Source organism: Leuresthes tenuis, unplaced genomic scaffold (assembly GCF_036924035.1).
Source record: "Leuresthes tenuis unplaced genomic scaffold, fLeuTen1.0.hap1 SCAF_1, whole genome shotgun sequence".
Taxonomy (NCBI): Eukaryota; Metazoa; Chordata; class Actinopteri; order Atheriniformes; family Atherinopsidae; genus Leuresthes; species Leuresthes tenuis.
The window spans coordinates 3,972,608-3,989,325 of record NW_027325355.1 but is presented as its reverse complement, the minus strand read 5'-3'; the positions used below and the strand labels follow the sequence as shown (position 1 = coordinate 3,989,325).

Below are 16,718 nucleotides of genomic sequence, written 5' to 3'. Positions count from 1 at the left end.
GTCCCTTTCTGCAGTACACTGCATCAAAGCCTGATAAGTTTGGATTCAAGTTTTTGATTGTAATAGATCTGGACACAAAATACATGTGTAATGCCATCCCTTACTTAGGGAAAGATCCCACTCGTCCGACGGGAGAGAGGCTGTCAGAGAATGTTGTTTTGAAATTGATGGAACCATTTATGGACCAGGGAAGGACTGTAACTATGGACAATTTCTTTACCTCTCTGTCTTTGGCTAACAGGCTTCTTCAACGAAAAACAACTCTGCTTGGCACCATCAACAAAAATCGTTGGGAGTTGGGAAACCTTGGGGCGCCAGTTGTACTCCACACAGGTGTTCACATCTGGAAGTGCTTTGCTGACGGTGTTTGCAACAAAAAATCTGTTTGTCTTTTGAGCACCATGCATCAGAAAGTGGAAATTGTGGACACCCAAAAACAAAAAACAAACACTTTTGTTGATTACAACCATTTCAAAGGCGTTGATATCATGGGCCAGAAATCACGCAACCACTCGGTGCGTGCAGGAACACAGAGATGGCCCATGGCTGTGTTTTACAATCTGCTTGACATGGCTGTCACAAATGCACAGGTCTTGTACACAGCATGTACGGGATCCAAAGAACGTTGCCAACTGTTCATGCTGGAGCTTGCAGAGGAACTTCAAAACAGGCTTTTGCAGGAAAAGGGGAAGAACACAAACAGCAGCTTCGCGAGATGAGTTTCTCAGAAGAAAAAGACACAGTGCCAGGTGCACATACTCTGCAATAATAACAGAAGCACCGAACTTTGTGTACGCTGCCGCAGATACACCTGTGGCAAATGTAGGAAAGACTCACCATGGGAATGTGGAAACTGCTAGATGGGACAACTGTATGCTACATTTCTGTGCTTTGTATAGCCTTCATATGTAGTGAGCCTACTTTTCTTAGTGTGAAATAAACATTTATTCTTCCTGAAGTTATATCGTCTGTTTGTAGTTTTTCCAAGCTGAAATTGGAATTTTTGGGGCACTAATTCCAGTCCTTTGTCCTCTCACATTGTGAGCTTGGCAGAGTAAATTGTCATTGAAATTGAGGTTTACCTACAACCAAATTACCGTTCATGAATGATTTAGTATGTCCCTTCCTAAAATAACAGACCATTATTAAAACAAGTGTTATGACAAATAGAAATCATCTCACAAAATAAGGTGAATGTGAACATCTGTTAGTTGGCTAAATAAAACATAAATATGAAAAAGGGTCTGTCTTTGTACAGTCTGTGTACAACAGACATAACTCAACACACCGTATGTTGGGCTGATCAGAGTTCATTCAAACAGCAGTTTGGCCTTTGTCATTACAGGCAGCAACCTCAGTGGGGGGTGGAGTGGCTAATCACAATACAATGGAGACAGTTAGCACCTTGAGAGGAATACACAATTTTTGCAGAGGGGAGGGGATGCAGCAGAAGTGAAAATCTCTGGGCCAAACGTAATTTCCGGCAGTTGCTTTTTCAGGTCTTAACGGCTGTACACGGCGAAGAAGCTCGTCAAATCGGCCCGTTGATATTCAAAAGTATCAAAAGTGCACTTGTTCAGGTCCCTCAGTGTGTGAACGTAGTGACGCAAACGTCTTTTCTGTCGCCTGCGCTTCAACATTTGCAATATAAGCATTTGTTCTTCAGTATTGATGAGCTCCAACTACAAATACAGCTGCTCCACCTCTATTGCCATAGTTTACTGTTGTTAACTGTGACCGGAAGAAAAAGCAAGGATTTGGCTATAACCCCTGAAACCCCACAAACACAGCCACACACCCCTAGCAGCATGGTGAATTGCAGAGAAACACGGTCCCTCAATGCAGAACTTTGAATGCTCAATGACGGCGTCACACCCAATACTGTCGACGTGACGCAGAAACATAAAGTACATGAAGTGTTATCTGAGCAACACAGAAATCTCTGATCACACTAATCTGCTTAGCTGGGTATTCTCACTTCTGAACAGATGTTTGCTGTGAAGCGTTTTGTTGTTTCCTGCCAACTGAAAAAGGCTGAAAAAGAAGTCATTCTGCTGTTTTATGCTGTTTGTGTTTTCAGTGTGGACAAGAGTGGATAAAACACCACAGGAACTCCATCTTAAGATGCAGCTTCTTTTCTACACAGAGACAAAGAGACAAAGAGGGTTTCTATCAGGCTCAGCCTGAAGACGCCAGTCAGTATACAGAGCTCTGTTATAATTGGCTTTGATCTTAGACATTATAAGTTCATATTCTGTATTTTCCTAAATAACCTATGTTCCTAGCTGGTACTTTTCCACTCTGCTCATACTGCACAACAGATGACCTTAAATGGTCCAAGACCTTAGAAGGACATAAACAACTGGGTCAGACAAAATATCTCTATTAGGGCAGATAGGTCTGGTACATTAGATCCACGCCTAAAACAGCACTCACACATACACACACATTGTTTATCACATCCAAAGAACACAACAAGGACAGCAGCTGGCCTGAGCATGTCACCCAAAACTGGCCAATTATACTCTGACAAGTGTGAATACAACTTCTGTGAGATAAAGCTGAATATAAATATAACATGTTTCCGGATAACGGGGCTCGGCCTGACGGATTTCCTGCGGGAGCTCTGGCACTCCGAGTCCAGCGCTGCAATATACTTTACTTGTGACCACTAATAAATACTTTTTTAATAAACAATTTCTCCAGCTTGTTCTTGGGCTTCCAATGAAAAAATCGGGCTAACAGCTCGATAGACAGATCAAACTGATCAAACATGTCTGATGCAGTCTTAAGAAACCTTTAATCGGTAATATCTACATGTGAGTTAAGAGCTAATATTTGACTCTTCTCTGGACTCTGGTCCAGCCAGCCAGGAGTACAGAAAGTCTGCAGGTTAGGGGTCAGCTTTAGTTTTCAGGCAGCTCAAATCTGCAGGTTTTTACCTCTTCTGAAGTCCAACAGCCGTATGAGAGCTCATGTTTCATGTCACGCACTTGAATGCATCAGTCTGAAGATTCAGGTGAGCATTTCAGCAGAAGATCATGATTTAAGAATTTCAAGCTGCTGCAGAGCGGAAAATGCTGATCTGATAGATTCAGAGAAACCAATTTTCTTCATGTTGAAGTTTCAGTGGAAGGTTGATGAATTTATCTTTCCCTTCAACAGAGAACAAATAAGAATTCAACAACCCCTTGAACAATCCTGCCTGGACTGAGGTGAAACCAGCACTGTTCCCTTGTTCCCTCCCCAAACTGATCTGAAGCTGGGAGGATGTGTGAAACCATTGTGTGATAGTAGAGGAGCTCTTAAGTGAAGATCAGCTGATCAGCTGCAACAAAAGGAGGTTGAATTAGTTTTGTATCACAGCACAGACGGTGTTTCTGCTCTGAGAGTCACACACTGCTCTGCCAAATGGAGGAAATGGCTCAGAAAAGGGTTAAACTGGACCTGGAAACCTTCTCTTGTTCGATCTGTCTGGATCTACTGAAGGATCCGGTGACTATTCCCTGTGGACACAGCTACTGCATGAACTGTATTAAAGGCTACTGGAATGGAAAGAATAAGAAGGGAATTCACAGATGCCCTCATTGCAGGAAAACTTTCACACTGAGGCCTGTCCTGGAGAAAAGCACCATGTTAGCTGATTTAGTGAAGCAGCTGAAGAAGACTGGACTCCAAGCTGCTCCTGCTGATCTCTGCCATGCTGGACCTGAAGATGTGGCCTGTGATTTCTGCTCTGGAAGAAAACTGAAAGCCATCAAGTCCTGTTTATTCTGTCTGGCCTCTTACTGTGAGAAACACCTTCAGCCTCATTATGATGTGACTCCATTCAAGAAACACAAGCTGGTGGAGCCCTCCAAGAGCCTCCAGGAGAACATCTGCTGTCGTCATGATGAGGTGATGAAGATGTTCTGCCGTACTGATCAGAAGTCTATCTGTTATCTCTGCCCTGTGGATGATCATAAAGGCCACGACACAGTGTCAGCTGCAGCAGAAAGGACTGAGAGGCAGAGAGAGCTGGAGGGGAGTCGACAACAAATCCAGCAGAGAATCCAGGACAGAGAGAAAGATGTGAAGCTGCTTCAACAGGAGGTGGAGGCCATCAATCAGTCTGCTGATAAAACAGTGGAGGACAGTGAGAACATCTTCACCGAGCTGATCCGTCTCATCCACAAAAGAAGCTCTGATGTGAAGCAGCAGCTCAGATCCCAGCAGCAAACTGAAGTGAGTCGAGTCAAAGAGCTTCAGGAGAAGCTGGAGCAGGAGATCACTGAGCTGAAGAGGAAAGATGCTGAGCTGAAGCAGCTCTCACACACAGACGATCACAACCAGTTTCTACACAACTACCCCTCACTGTCAGCACTCAGTGAGTCCACACACTCATCCAGCATCAATACCCGTCCTCTGAGGTACTTTGAGGATGTGACAGCAGCTGCGTCAGAGCTCAGAGAGAAACTACAGGACATTCTGAGAGAGAAATGGACAAACAGCTCACTGACAGTCACTGAAGTGGATGTTTTACTGCCAGAACCAGAACCAGAGCCAAAGAGCAGAGCTGCCTTCTTAAAATATTCATGTGACATCACACTGGATCCAAACACAGCAAACACATATCTGTTAGTGTCAGAGGGGAACAGAAAAGTGACAGTAATGAGACAACCTCAGTCTTATTCTGCTCATCCAGACAGATTCACGGAATGGTGTCAGGTCCTGAGCAGAGAGAGTCTGACTGGACGCTGTTACTGGGAGGTGGAGAGGAGAGGGGGAGGAGCTGATGTAGCAGTCGCATACAAGCACATCAGCAGAACAGGGAATGAATGTGGATTTGGACGTAATGACAAATCTTGGGCATTAAAATGTTACCAAAACAGTTTTGAATTTTGGTCCAACAAGATGAAAGCCTCCATCTCAGGTCCTCAGTCCTCCAGAGTAGGAGTGTACCTGGATCACAGAGCAGGTATTCTGTCCTTCTACAGCGTCTCTGAAGCCATGACTCTCCTCCACAGAGTCCAGACCACATTCACTCAGCCGCTCTATGCTGGAGTTAGGATTGGATGGACTGGAGCCACAGCTGAGCTGTGTGAAGTGAAATAAAGGTATTCAGTCAGTTTGTTGCTGAGAGTTCATTGCTGTGATGTCTCTGCGCTGCTGTTCTGTTGTTTATTTGCTGCTTTTTCCTGTTTGTGCAGCCATGGAGGATATCGCTGCTAATGCTGAGTTTTATTCACAGAAAGATTTCTCCACATGAAAATCTAAACTTCTCTGAGCTCTGAATGTTAGTTGAATCCTTGTGTTGATGTGTTTGTATGTTGTTGTTTCTCTTCCACTTCATGGAGCCAAACAGAGAAATCAGCAGACCTTCCTTTATCACAGATTCTTTTCACATCTCATCACTTTGTAAATGTGAAAATAATTCTGCAGTTAAACTTACTTTGATCTGTTTCCTAGATCAAATGTTGCTGCTGCTTTGAAAACTCTCAGTAATGATCTACTTGGTAACCCAGAAACTAAATGTTCTGATTCTGGATGTTTTTCTGTAAATAATAAATTGTGGATTCCTCCTGATCATGAATTGTGTTTCTGTGAAAATGGGAGTGAGGCTGTCACACCACCAGCATCCCTCATGGTGGCAACACACGGCGGCAACAAGTAACTGCTTTGTTTCAGAGATATTTGTTGAAAGCCATCTGTGGCTGGAAGAGTTGCTTTGGTTCAGGATCATATTCTGGGTTTCACCTGTTTGCTCACAAACGCTTCAAACTTGTTTCTGAACGTGTTCTGAGATGTTGGAAGAAACTCAGAAAACAAAAAGAACGACATGAAACTTCAAAGTGATTCAAATCAAAGCTAAATGTAACAATATTATATGATGTCAGTCATTACAGGAGATGTCATTTGTTCTCAGAGACAAGAAGTGGAAGAAGAATTCTTGGACAAAAGTCACAGAATCAGAACCACAGAGATTTTGTTTCAGGTAAAACTGTAGATTTACTTTTGATTTTACTCAAATTATAAAAACATTCATATGAAAACATATTTGAATGTAAAAAATAGAATAAATGAGGCAGAATGTCACACTTTGGAATAACGTGTTATGGAATGATTAAAGGTGATGTGTGTGATCTTACATAATATTCTATGATCTGATTCTGTTCTTTCTGATGTTTTTTAGTATTAGTCTGAATGTGCTGAAGTTATCAGATGAATGTAGTGGACTAAAAGGTACAACAGAGTCTCTGAATGTGGTGGAGCACAAATAGAAAGTAGCACAAGCTAAAAATACTGAAAACATTGTAATTATGTTCAGTATATTTGGTCACTTTCTGCTGCTGTCAGCGATGGACTTTTCAAAGAAATCTGACTCAGCTCTGATCGTTAATGAGAATATGATGAAGAAAGGATCATGTCATCCAAATGAATGAAAAGGTTTTGTGGTGGGGCTGAGAACTGTTTAACTCTCATTGTTCTGTTCCACGTATTGTTTAAGGATCGTCACAGGTACGAGTTTGGGTGGAGCGGGTCAGAGTAAAGTGGAGTTTCCAGCAGACTCCTCAGTTTCAGTCGTGTTTGGAGACCACAGATGGAGAGGTGACTGCGCTGTTTGGTCTGCCACTTATTGATAAAGTTAAAGTTCACAAAAAAAGAAACAATAACAGGAAGAAGTTCCCTGAAAGCAGCATCAGTGTTACAGGTTGTGAGTCCTGTGAACAAACTGACACAGTGTGATATTACAGATGTTTAAATCTCTCTTTTCTCATGTCGTCCTGCAGGTTTACAGCTGAAATCTGAAAACTAACACAAGAGGACGCCTTCATCCTGCTCACAGGGATGTAGAGGAGGTTTAAGCTCCTGCTCTGTTCATTCAGACTGAACTCGGCCTGTGTGCGGTCTCTCTTGACTCGCTAACAGTAAACGTGTCGTTAGCCAGTTAGCTAAGCATGTGTGGAACAGGAATGATTTAAGAAAAATAAAACAACTGAAAGGACGGTGATGTTACCATCCATCCCCCATGATTTCAGACATTAACTCAACCCCAACCTTGGACAAACTCCTTCACCACAGTAATGACTCTACATCCTGATGAGGGACATTAAAAACAAACGTTTCTAACAATTTCTATCTAAACTATAAATAATTGGAGGGATTTTTCAACAGTGACAGTTAAGGAGTGTCATCAGGTGAATGAGATCAGCTCAGGAATGAAAACACAGTTTACACTAAATACAGTCTGTGGTTTACACAAGCCTCAGTGAAAATAAATACAATTATTATTCAGATTATCTTGGTGGTTTACATTGTTGCACATATTTTCAACACAGTCATCATGTGCTATGAAAAGCTGAATGTCAGAAATAAACTGAAATGATGGAAAATATTCATAAGAGCCACTGGACTTCTTTTTTGATATTGAAGACGTTGAATTTTGATGGGACAGCAGCTTCCTCTTTGGTTTTTGTAGAGAAGTACAGTAGAACAACCGGATTTAACCGAGTACTAACCAGGCCCGACCCTGCTTAACTTCACAGGGTGATCAGAAATTGCAACAAAAGACAAGTGGTGCAGATGGTAGAGAGAAGAGAAAAAGCTTACAGCACCTGGTATTCCCAAGGGGTCTCCCATCCAAGTACTAACCAGTCCGAACCCTGCTTGGCTTCCGAGATCAGACGAGGTCGGGCATATTCAAAGTGGTGTGGCCAGTAACTATGTCTGTTATATAGGTACTGGAATCATACGGTTACTCTATGTAACCAGATAATTGCAGAGAAAGGCTGACTTGTAGTGGGCACATCTTCTTCCCTGATGTGATTATTCTCTTCAGTTGAAACTGAGACTCTCAGATGACTTCGTGTCTGCCAACAAAGCAGCAGCAGCAGCAGCTGAAGATGACCAACTTCCTCATGTGTCACAGGGTGATCAGACGTTGCAAAAAAAGACATGCAGGTGGTCGAGAGTAGAGAAAAAGCTTACAGCACCTGGTATTCCCAAGAAGTCTCCGATCCAAGTACTAACCAGGCCCAACCCTGCTTGGCTTCCGAGATCAGACGAGGTCGGGCATATTCAGGGTGGTGTGGCCGTAAGCAACAATATCTGTGAACAATGTGCATTATATAGGTACTGGAATCATACGGTTCCTCTATGTAACCAGAAAATTGCTGAGAAAGGCTGATATGTAGTGGGCACATCTTCTTCCCTATCGTAATTATTCTGTCCAGCGGAAACTGAGACTCTCAGATCACTTCGTGTCTGCCAACAAAGCAGCAGCAGCTGAAGATGACCAACTTCCTCATGTGTCACAGGGTGATCAGACGTTGCAACAAAAGACATGCAGGTGGTAGAGAGAAGAGAAAAAGCTTACTGCACCTGGTATTCCCAAGTAGTCTCCCATCCAAGCACTAACCAGGCCCAACCCTGCTTGGCTTCCGAGATCAGACGAGGTCGGGCATATTCAGGGTGGTGTGGCCGTAAGCAACAATATCTGTGAACAATGTGCATTATATAGGTACTGGAATCATACGGTTCCTCTATGTAACCAGAAAATTGCCGAGAAAGGCTGATATGTAGTGGGCACATCTTCTTCCCTGTCGTAATTATTCTGTCCAGCGGAAACTGAGACTCTCAGATCACTTCGTGTCTGCCAACAAAGCAGCAGCAGCTGAAGATGACCAACTTCCTCATGTGTCACAGGGTGATCAGACGTTGCAACAAAAGACATGCAGGTGGTCGAGAGAAGAGAAAAAGCTTACAGCACCTGGTATTCCCAAGAAGTCTCCGATCCAAGTACTAACCAGGCCCAACCCTGCTTGGCTTCCGAGATCAGACGAGGTCGGGCATATTCAGGGTGGTGTGGCCGTAAGCAACAATATCTGTGAACAATGTGCATTATATAGGTACTGGAATCATACGGTTCCTCTATGTAACCAGAAAATTGCCGAGAAAGGCTGATATGTAGTGGGCACATCTTCTTCCCTGTCGTAATTATTCTGTCCAGCGGAAACTGAGACTCTCAGATCACTTCGTGTCTGCCAACAAAGCAGCAGCAGCTGAAGATGACCAACTTCCTCATGTGTCACAGGGTGATCAGACGTTGCAACAAAAGACATGCAGGTGGTCGAGAGAAGAGAAAAAGCTTACAGCACCTGGTATTCCCAAGAAGTCTCCGATCCAAGTACTAACCAGGCCCAACCCTGCTTGGCTTCCGAGATCAGACGAGGTCGGGCATATTCAGGGTGGTGTGGCTGTAAGCAACAATATCTGTGAACAATGTGCATTATATAGGTACTGGAATCATACGGTTCCTCTATGTAACCAGAAAATTGCCGAGAAAGGCTGATATGTAGTGGGCACATCTTCTTCCCTGTCGTAATTATTCTGTCCAGCGGAAACTGAGACTCTCAGATCACTTCGTGTCTGCCAACAAAGCAGCAGCAGCTGAAGATGACCAACTTCCTCATGTGTCACAGGGTGATCAGACGTTGCAACAAAAGACATGCAGGTGGTCGAGAGAAGAGAAAAAGCTTACAGCACCTGGTATTCCCAAGAAGTCTCCCATCCAAGTACTAACCAGGCCCAACCCTGCTTGGCTTCCGAGATCAGACGAGGTCAGGCATATTCAGGGTGGTGTGGCCGTAAGCAACAATATCTGTGAACAATGTGCATTATATAGGTACTGGAATCATACGGTTCCTCTATGTAACCAGATAATTGCCGAGAAAGGCTGATATGTAGTGGGCACATCTTCATCCCTGATGTGATTATTCTCTGCAGCTGAAACTGAGACTCTCAGATCACTTCGTGTCTGCCAACAAAGCAGCAGCAGCTGAAGATGACCAACTTCCTCATGTGTCACAGGGTGATCAGATGTTGCAACAAAAGACATGCAGGTGGTAGAGAGAAGAGAAAAAGCTTACAGCACCTGGTATTCCCAAGAAGTCTCCCATCCAAGTACTAACCAGGCCCAACCCTGCTTGGCTTCCGAGATCAGACGAGGTCGGGCATGTTCAGGGTGGTGTGGCCGTAAGCAACAATATCTGTGAACAATGTGCATTATATAGGTACTGGAATCAAACAGTTCCTCTATGTAACCAGATAATTGCCGAGAAAGGCTGATGCGTAGTGGGCACATCTTCATCCCTGTCGTGATTATTCTCTCCAGCCGAAACTGAGACTTTCAGATCACTTCGTGTCTGCCAACAAAGCAGCAGCAGCTGAAGATGACCAACTTCCTCATGTGTCACAGGGTGATCAGACGTTGCAAAAAAAGATATGCAGGTGGTCGAGAGAAGAGAAAAAGCTTAAAGCACCTGGTATTCCCTAGCAGTCTCCCATCCAAGTACTAACCAGGCCCAACCCTGCTTGGCTTCCGAGATCAGACGAGGTCAGGTATTTTCAGGGTGGTGTGGCCGTAAGCAACAATATCTGTGAACAATGTGCATTATATAGGTACTGGAATCAAACAGTTCCTCTATGTAACCAGATAATTGCAGAGAAAGGCTAACTTGTAGTGGGCACATGTTCATTCCTGATGTGATTATTATCTGTAGTTGAAACTGAGACTCTCAGATCACTTTGTGTCTGCCAACAAAGCAGCAGCAGCTGAAGATGACCAACTTCCTCATGTGTCACAGGGTGATCAGACGTTGCAACAAAAGACATGCAGGTGGTCGAGAGAAGAGAAAAAGCTTACAGCACCTGGTATTCCCAAGAAGTCTCCGATCCAAGTACTAACAAGGCCCAACCCTGCTTGGCTTCCGAGATCAGACGAGGTCGGGCATATTCAGGGTGGTGTGGCTGTAAGCAACAATATCTGTGAACAATGTGCATTATATAGGTACTGGAATCATACGGTTCCTCTATGTAACCAGAAAATTGCCGAGAAAGGCTGATATGTAGTGGGCACATCTTCTTCCCTGTCGTAATTATTCTGTCCAGCGGAAACTGAGACTCTCAGATCACTTCGTGTCTGCCAACAAAGCAGCAGCAGCTGAAGATGACCAACTTCCTCATGTGTCACAGGGTGATCAGACGTTGCAACAAAAGACATGCAGGTGGTCGAGAGAAGAGAAAAAGCTTACAGCACCTGGTATTCCCAAGAAGTCTCCCATCCAAGTACTAACCAGGCCCAACCCTGCTTGGCTTCCGAGATCAGACGAGGTCGGGCATATTCAGGGTGGTGTGGCCGTAAGCAACAATATCTGTGAACAATGTGCATTATATGGGTACTGGAATCATACGGTTCCTCTATGTAACCAGATAATTGCCGAGAAAGGCTGATATGTAGTGGGCACATCTTCATCCCTGATGTGATTATTCTCTGCAGCTGAAACTGAGACTCTCAGATCACTTCGTGTCTGCCAACAAAGCAGCAGCAGCTGAAGATGACCAACTTCCTCATGTGTCACAGGGTGATCAGATGTTGCAACAAAAGACATGCAGGTGGTAGAGAGAAGAGAAAAAGCTTACAGCACCTGGTATTCCCAAGAAGTCTCCCATCCAAGTACTAACCAGGCCCAACCCTGCTTGGCTTCCGAGATCAGACGAGGTCGGGCATGTTCAGGGTGGTGTGGCCGTAAGCAACAATATCTGTGAACAATGTGCATTATATAGGTACTGGAATCAAACAGTTCCTCTATGTAACCAGATAATTGCCGAGAAAGGCTGATGCGTAGTGGGCACATCTTCATCCCTGTCGTGATTATTCTCTCCAGCCGAAATTGAGACTTTCAGATCACTTCGTGTCTGCCAACAAAGCAGCAGCAGCTGAAGATGACCAACTTCCTCATGTGTCACAGGGTGATCAGACGTTGCAAAAAAAGATATGCAGGTGGTCGAGAGAAGAGAAAAAGCTTAAAGCACCTGGTATTCCCTAGCAGTCTCCCATCCAAGTACTAACCAGGCCCAACCCTGCTTGGCTTCCGAGATCAGACGAGGTCAGGTATTTTCAGGGTGGTGTGGCCGTAAGCAACAATATCTGTGAACAATGTGCATTATATAGGTACTGGAATCAAACAGTTCCTCTATGTAACCAGATAATTGCAGAGAAAGGCTAACTTGTAGTGGGCACATGTTCATTCCTGATGTGATTATTATCTGTAGTTGAAACTGAGACTCTCAGATCACTTCGTGTCTGCCAACAAAGCAGCAGCAGCTGAAGATGACCAACTTCCTCATGTGTCACAGGGTGATCAGATGTTGCAACAAAAGACATGCAGGTGGTAGAGAGAAGAGAAAAAGCTTACAGCACCTGGTATTCCCAAGAAGTCTCCCATCCAAGTACTAACCAGGCCCAACCCTGCTTGGCTTCCGAGATCAGACGAGGTCGGGCATGTTCAGGGTGGTGTGGCCGTAAGCAACAATATCTGTGAACAATGTGCATTATATAGGTACTGGAATCAAACAGTTCCTCTATGTAACCAGATAATTGCCGAGAAAGGCTGATGCGTAGTGGGCACATCTTCATCCCTGTCGTGATTATTCTCTCCAGCCGAAATTGAGACTTTCAGATCACTTCGTGTCTGCCAACAAAGCAGCAGCAGCTGAAGATGACCAACTTCCTCATGTGTCACAGGGTGATCAGACGTTGCAAAAAAAGATATGCAGGTGGTCGAGAGAAGAGAAAAAGCTTAAAGCACCTGGTATTCCCTAGCAGTCTCCCATCCAAGTACTAACCAGGCCCAACCCTGCTTGGCTTCCGAGATCAGACGAGGTCAGGTATTTTCAGGGTGGTGTGGCCGTAAGCAACAATATCTGTGAACAATGTGCATTATATAGGTACTTGAATCAAACAGTTCCTCTATGTAACCAGATAATTGCAGAGAAAGGCTAACTTGTAGTGGGCACATGTTCATTCCTGATGTGATTATTATCTGTAGTTGAAACTGAGACTCTCAGATCACTTCGTGTCTGCCAACAAAGCAGCAGCAGCTGAAGATGACCAACTTCCTCATGTGTCACAGGGTGATCAGACGTTGCAACAAAAGACATGCAGGGGGTCAAGAGAAGAGAAAAAGCTTACAGCACCTGGTATTCCCAAGCAGTCTCCCATCCAAGTACTAACCAGGCCCAACCCTGCTTGGCTTCCGAGATCAGACAAGGTCGGGCATGTTCAGGGTGGTGTGGCCGTAAGCAACAAAATCTGTGAACAATGTGCATTATATAGGTACTGGAATCATACACTTCCTCTATGTAACCAGATAATTGCCAAGAAAGGCTGATGCATAGTGGGCACATCTTCTTCCCTGACGTGATAATTCTCTCCAGCTGAAACTGAGACTCTCAGATCACTTCGTGTCTGCCAACAAAGCAGCAGCAGCTGAAGATGACCAACTTCCTCATGTGTCACAGGGTGATCAGACGTTGCAACAAAAGACATGCAGGTGGTAGAGAGAAGAGAAAAAGCTTACAGCACCTGGTATTCTCAAGCTGTCTCCCATCCAAGGACTAACCAGGCCCAACCCTGCTTGGCTTCCGAGATCAGACGAGGTCGGGCATGTTCAGGGTGGTGTGGCCGTAAGCAACAATATCTGTGAACAATGTGCATTATATAGGTACTGGAATCATACACTTCCTCTATGTAACCAGATAATTGCCAAGAAAGGCTGATGCATAGTGGGCACATCTTCTTCCCTGACGTGATAATTCTCTCCAGCTGAAACTGAGACTCTCAGATCACTTCGTGTCTGCCAACAAAGCAGCAGCAGCTGAAGATGACCAACTTCCTCATGTGTCACAGGGTGATCAGACGTTGCAACAAAAGACATGCAGGTGGTAGAGAGAAGAGAAAAAGCTTACAGCACCTGGTATTCTCAAGCTGTCTCCCATCCAAGGACTAACCAGGCCCAACCCTGCTTGGCTTCCGAGATCAGACGAGGTCGGGCATGTTCAGGGTGGTGTGGCCGTAAGCAACAATGTCTGTGACAAATTTGCATTATATAGGTACTGGAATCATACAGTTCCTCGATGTAACCAGATAATTGCCGAGAAAGGCTAACTTGTAGTGGGCACATCTTCATCCCTGATGTGATTATTATCTGTAGTTGAAACTGAGACTCTCAGATCACTTGGTGTCTGCCAACAAAGCAGCAGCAGCTGAAGATGACCAACATCCTCATGTGTCACAGGGTGATCAGACGTTGCAACAAAAGATATGCAGGTGGTAGAGAGAAGAGAAAAAGCTTACAGCACCTGGTATTCCCAAGTAGTCTACCATCCAAGTAGTAACCAGGCCCAACCCTGCTTGGCTTCCGAGATCAGACGAGGTCAGGTATTTTCAGGGTGGTGTGGCCGTAAGCAACAATGTCTATGACAAATTTGCATTATATAGTTACTGGAATCATACAGTTCCTCGATGTAACCAGATAATTGGCGAGAAAGGCTAACTTGAAGTGGGCACATCTTCATCCCTGATGTGATTATTATCTGTAGTTGAAACTGAGACTCTCAGATCACTTCGTGTCTGCCAACAAAGCAGCAGCAGCTGAAGATGACCAACTTCCTCATGTGTCACAGGGTGATCAGACGTTGCAACAAAAGACATGCAGGTGGTAGAGAGAAGAGAAAAAGCTTATAGCACTTGGTATTCCGAAGCAGTCTCCCATCCAAGTACTAACAAGGCCCAACCCTGCTTGGCTTCCGAAATCAGACGAAGTCGGGCATGCTCAGGGTGGTGTGGCCGTAAGCAACAATGTCTGTGAAAAATGTGCATTATATAGTTACTGGAATCATACAGTTCCTCTATGTAACCAGATAATTGCCGAGAAAGGCTAACTTGTAGTGGGCACATCTTCATCCCTGATGTGATTATTATCTGTAGTTGAAACTGAGACTCTCAGATCACTTCGTGTCTGCCAACAAAGCAGCAGCAGCTGAAGATGACCAACTTCCTCATGTGTCACAGGGTGATCAGACGTTGCAACAAAAGACATGCAGGTGGTAGAGAGAAGAGAAAAAGCTTACAGCACCTGGTATTCCCAAGTAGTCTCCCATCCAAGTACTAACCAGGCCCAACCCTGCTTGGCTTCCGAGATCAGACGAGGTCGGGGATGTTCAGGGTGGTGTGCCCGTAAGCAACAATGTCTGTGACAAATGTGCATTATATAGGTACTGGAATCATACACTTCCTCTATGTAACCAGATAATTGCCGAGAAAGGCTGATGCGTAGTGGGCACATCTTCTTCCCTGTCGTCATTATTCTCTCCAGCTGAAACTGAGACTCTCAGATCACTTTGTGTCTGCAAAACAAAGCAGCAGCAGCTGAAGATGACCAACTTCCTCATGTGTCACAGGGTGATCAGACGTTGCAACAAAAGACATGCAGGTGGTAGAGAGAAGAGAAAAAGCTTAAAGCACCTGGTATTCCCTAGCAGTCTCCCATCCAAGTACTAACCAGGCCCAACCCTGCTTGGCTTCAGAGATCAGACGAGATCAGGTATTTTCAGGGTGGTGTGGCCGTAAGCAACAATATCTGTGAACAATGTGCATTATATAGGTACTGGAATCATACACTTCCTCTATGTAACCAGATAATTGCCAAGAAAGGCTGATGCATAGTGGGCACATCTTCTTCCCTGACGTGATAATTCTCTCCAGCTGAAACTGAGACTCTCAGATCACTTCGTGTCTGCCAACAAAGCAGCAGCAGCTGAAGATGACCAACTTCCTCATGTGTCACAGGGTGATCAGACGTTGCAACAAAAGACATGCAGGTGGTAGAGAGAAGAGAAAAAGCTTACAGCACCTGGTATTCCCAAGTAGTCTCCCATCCAAGTACTAACCAGGCCCAACCCTGCTTGGCTTCCGAGATCAGACGAGGTCGGGGATGTTCAGGGTGGTGTGCCCGTAAGCAACAATGTCTGTGACAAATGTGCATTATATAGGTACTGGAATCATACACTTCCTCTATGTAACCAGATAATTGCCGAGAAAGGCTGATGCGTAGTGGGCACATCTTCTTCCCTGTCGTCATTATTATCTGTAGTTGAAACTGAGACTCTCAGATCACTTTGTGTCTGCCAACAAAGCAGCAGCAGCTGAAGATGACCAACTTCCTCATGTGTCACAGGGTGATCAGACGTTGCAACAAAAGACATGCAGGTGGTCGAGAGAAGAGAAAAAGCTTAAAGCACCTGGTATTCCCTAGCAGTCTCCCATCCAAGTACTAACCAGGCCCAACCCTGCTTGGCTTCCGAGATCAGACGAGATCAGGTATTTTCAGGGTGGTGTGGCCGTAAGCAACAATATCTGTGAACAATGTGCATTATATAGGTACTGGAATCAAACAGTTCCTCTATGTAACCAGATAATTGCCGAGAAAGGCTGATGCGTAGTGGGCACATCTTCATCCCTGTCGTGATTATTCTCTCCAGCCGAAACTGAGACTTTCAGATCACTTCGTGTCTGCCAACAAAGCAGCAGCAGCTGAAGATGACCAACTTCCTCATGTGTCACAGGGTGATCAGACGTTACAACAAAAGACATGCAGGTGGTCGAGAGAAGAGAAAAAGCTTACAGCACCTGGGATTCCCAAGAAGTCTCCCATCTAAGTACTAACAAGGCCCAACCCTGCTTGGCTTCCGAGATCAGACGAGGTCGGGCATATTCAGGGTGGTGTGGCCGTAAGCAACAATATCTGTGAACAATGTGCATTATATAGGTACTGGAATCATACAGTTCCTCTATGTAACAAGATAATTGCCGAGAAAGGCTGATATGTAGTGGGCAC

The 16,718-nt window shown here is 44.8% G+C and overlaps 1 protein-coding gene, 13 non-coding genes and 11 pseudogenes across 14 annotated transcripts; 1 reads left to right on the top strand and 24 right to left on the bottom strand.

Moving 5' to 3' along the window:
- The first annotated feature begins 3,420 nt into the window (after positions 1 to 3,420).
- On the top strand, positions 3,421 to 5,094 carry LOC140309114 (tripartite motif-containing protein 16-like). The gene has a single exon (XM_072387282.1). It carries the CDS (start codon positions 3,421 to 3,423, stop codon positions 5,092 to 5,094), a length of 1,674 nt encoding a protein of 557 aa, XP_072243383.1.
- A 2,489-nt stretch (positions 5,095 to 7,583) lies between these two features.
- LOC140296070 (5S ribosomal RNA) lies at positions 7,584 to 7,702 on the bottom strand (annotated as a pseudogene).
- A 259-nt stretch (positions 7,703 to 7,961) lies between these two features.
- On the bottom strand, positions 7,962 to 8,080 carry LOC140297530 (5S ribosomal RNA). Its single transcript, XR_011913256.1, has one exon. It is a non-coding gene; the product is annotated as a 5S ribosomal RNA (ribosomal RNA).
- Positions 8,081 to 8,349: 269 nt separating this feature from the next.
- Positions 8,350 to 8,468, bottom strand: LOC140300844 (5S ribosomal RNA; annotated as a pseudogene).
- Positions 8,469 to 8,737: 269 nt separating this feature from the next.
- LOC140297529 (5S ribosomal RNA) lies at positions 8,738 to 8,856 on the bottom strand. The gene has a single exon (XR_011913255.1). It is a non-coding gene; the product is annotated as a 5S ribosomal RNA (ribosomal RNA).
- A 269-nt stretch (positions 8,857 to 9,125) lies between these two features.
- On the bottom strand, positions 9,126 to 9,244 carry LOC140297709 (5S ribosomal RNA). Its single transcript, XR_011913420.1, has one exon. It is a non-coding gene; the product is annotated as a 5S ribosomal RNA (ribosomal RNA).
- A 269-nt stretch (positions 9,245 to 9,513) lies between these two features.
- LOC140293206 (5S ribosomal RNA) lies at positions 9,514 to 9,632 on the bottom strand. The gene has a single exon (XR_011912650.1). It is a non-coding gene; the product is annotated as a 5S ribosomal RNA (ribosomal RNA).
- A 269-nt stretch (positions 9,633 to 9,901) lies between these two features.
- On the bottom strand, positions 9,902 to 10,020 carry LOC140303441 (5S ribosomal RNA). The gene has a single exon (XR_011915189.1). It is a non-coding gene; the product is annotated as a 5S ribosomal RNA (ribosomal RNA).
- Positions 10,021 to 10,289: 269 nt separating this feature from the next.
- Positions 10,290 to 10,408, bottom strand: LOC140299996 (5S ribosomal RNA; annotated as a pseudogene).
- A 269-nt stretch (positions 10,409 to 10,677) lies between these two features.
- Positions 10,678 to 10,796, bottom strand: LOC140299885 (5S ribosomal RNA; annotated as a pseudogene).
- Positions 10,797 to 11,065: 269 nt separating this feature from the next.
- On the bottom strand, positions 11,066 to 11,184 carry LOC140298933 (5S ribosomal RNA). The gene has a single exon (XR_011914533.1). It is a non-coding gene; the product is annotated as a 5S ribosomal RNA (ribosomal RNA).
- A 269-nt stretch (positions 11,185 to 11,453) lies between these two features.
- On the bottom strand, positions 11,454 to 11,572 carry LOC140303380 (5S ribosomal RNA). Its single transcript, XR_011915187.1, has one exon. It is a non-coding gene; the product is annotated as a 5S ribosomal RNA (ribosomal RNA).
- A 269-nt stretch (positions 11,573 to 11,841) lies between these two features.
- LOC140299994 (5S ribosomal RNA) lies at positions 11,842 to 11,960 on the bottom strand (annotated as a pseudogene).
- Positions 11,961 to 12,229: 269 nt separating this feature from the next.
- On the bottom strand, positions 12,230 to 12,348 carry LOC140303321 (5S ribosomal RNA). The gene has a single exon (XR_011915186.1). It is a non-coding gene; the product is annotated as a 5S ribosomal RNA (ribosomal RNA).
- A 269-nt stretch (positions 12,349 to 12,617) lies between these two features.
- Positions 12,618 to 12,736, bottom strand: LOC140299993 (5S ribosomal RNA; annotated as a pseudogene).
- A 269-nt stretch (positions 12,737 to 13,005) lies between these two features.
- Positions 13,006 to 13,124, bottom strand: LOC140298127 (5S ribosomal RNA). The gene has a single exon (XR_011913802.1). It is a non-coding gene; the product is annotated as a 5S ribosomal RNA (ribosomal RNA).
- A 269-nt stretch (positions 13,125 to 13,393) lies between these two features.
- On the bottom strand, positions 13,394 to 13,512 carry LOC140301918 (5S ribosomal RNA; annotated as a pseudogene).
- A 269-nt stretch (positions 13,513 to 13,781) lies between these two features.
- Positions 13,782 to 13,900, bottom strand: LOC140301914 (5S ribosomal RNA; annotated as a pseudogene).
- Positions 13,901 to 14,169: 269 nt separating this feature from the next.
- Positions 14,170 to 14,288, bottom strand: LOC140299567 (5S ribosomal RNA; annotated as a pseudogene).
- A 269-nt stretch (positions 14,289 to 14,557) lies between these two features.
- LOC140296745 (5S ribosomal RNA) lies at positions 14,558 to 14,676 on the bottom strand (annotated as a pseudogene).
- Positions 14,677 to 14,945: 269 nt separating this feature from the next.
- On the bottom strand, positions 14,946 to 15,064 carry LOC140298697 (5S ribosomal RNA). The gene has a single exon (XR_011914320.1). It is a non-coding gene; the product is annotated as a 5S ribosomal RNA (ribosomal RNA).
- Positions 15,065 to 15,334: 270 nt separating this feature from the next.
- LOC140298397 (5S ribosomal RNA) lies at positions 15,335 to 15,453 on the bottom strand. The gene has a single exon (XR_011914048.1). It is a non-coding gene; the product is annotated as a 5S ribosomal RNA (ribosomal RNA).
- Positions 15,454 to 15,722: 269 nt separating this feature from the next.
- On the bottom strand, positions 15,723 to 15,841 carry LOC140298696 (5S ribosomal RNA). Its single transcript, XR_011914319.1, has one exon. It is a non-coding gene; the product is annotated as a 5S ribosomal RNA (ribosomal RNA).
- Positions 15,842 to 16,110: 269 nt separating this feature from the next.
- Positions 16,111 to 16,229, bottom strand: LOC140297812 (5S ribosomal RNA). Its single transcript, XR_011913514.1, has one exon. It is a non-coding gene; the product is annotated as a 5S ribosomal RNA (ribosomal RNA).
- Positions 16,230 to 16,498: 269 nt separating this feature from the next.
- Positions 16,499 to 16,617, bottom strand: LOC140299566 (5S ribosomal RNA; annotated as a pseudogene).
- Positions 16,618 to 16,718: the final 101 nt, after the last annotated feature.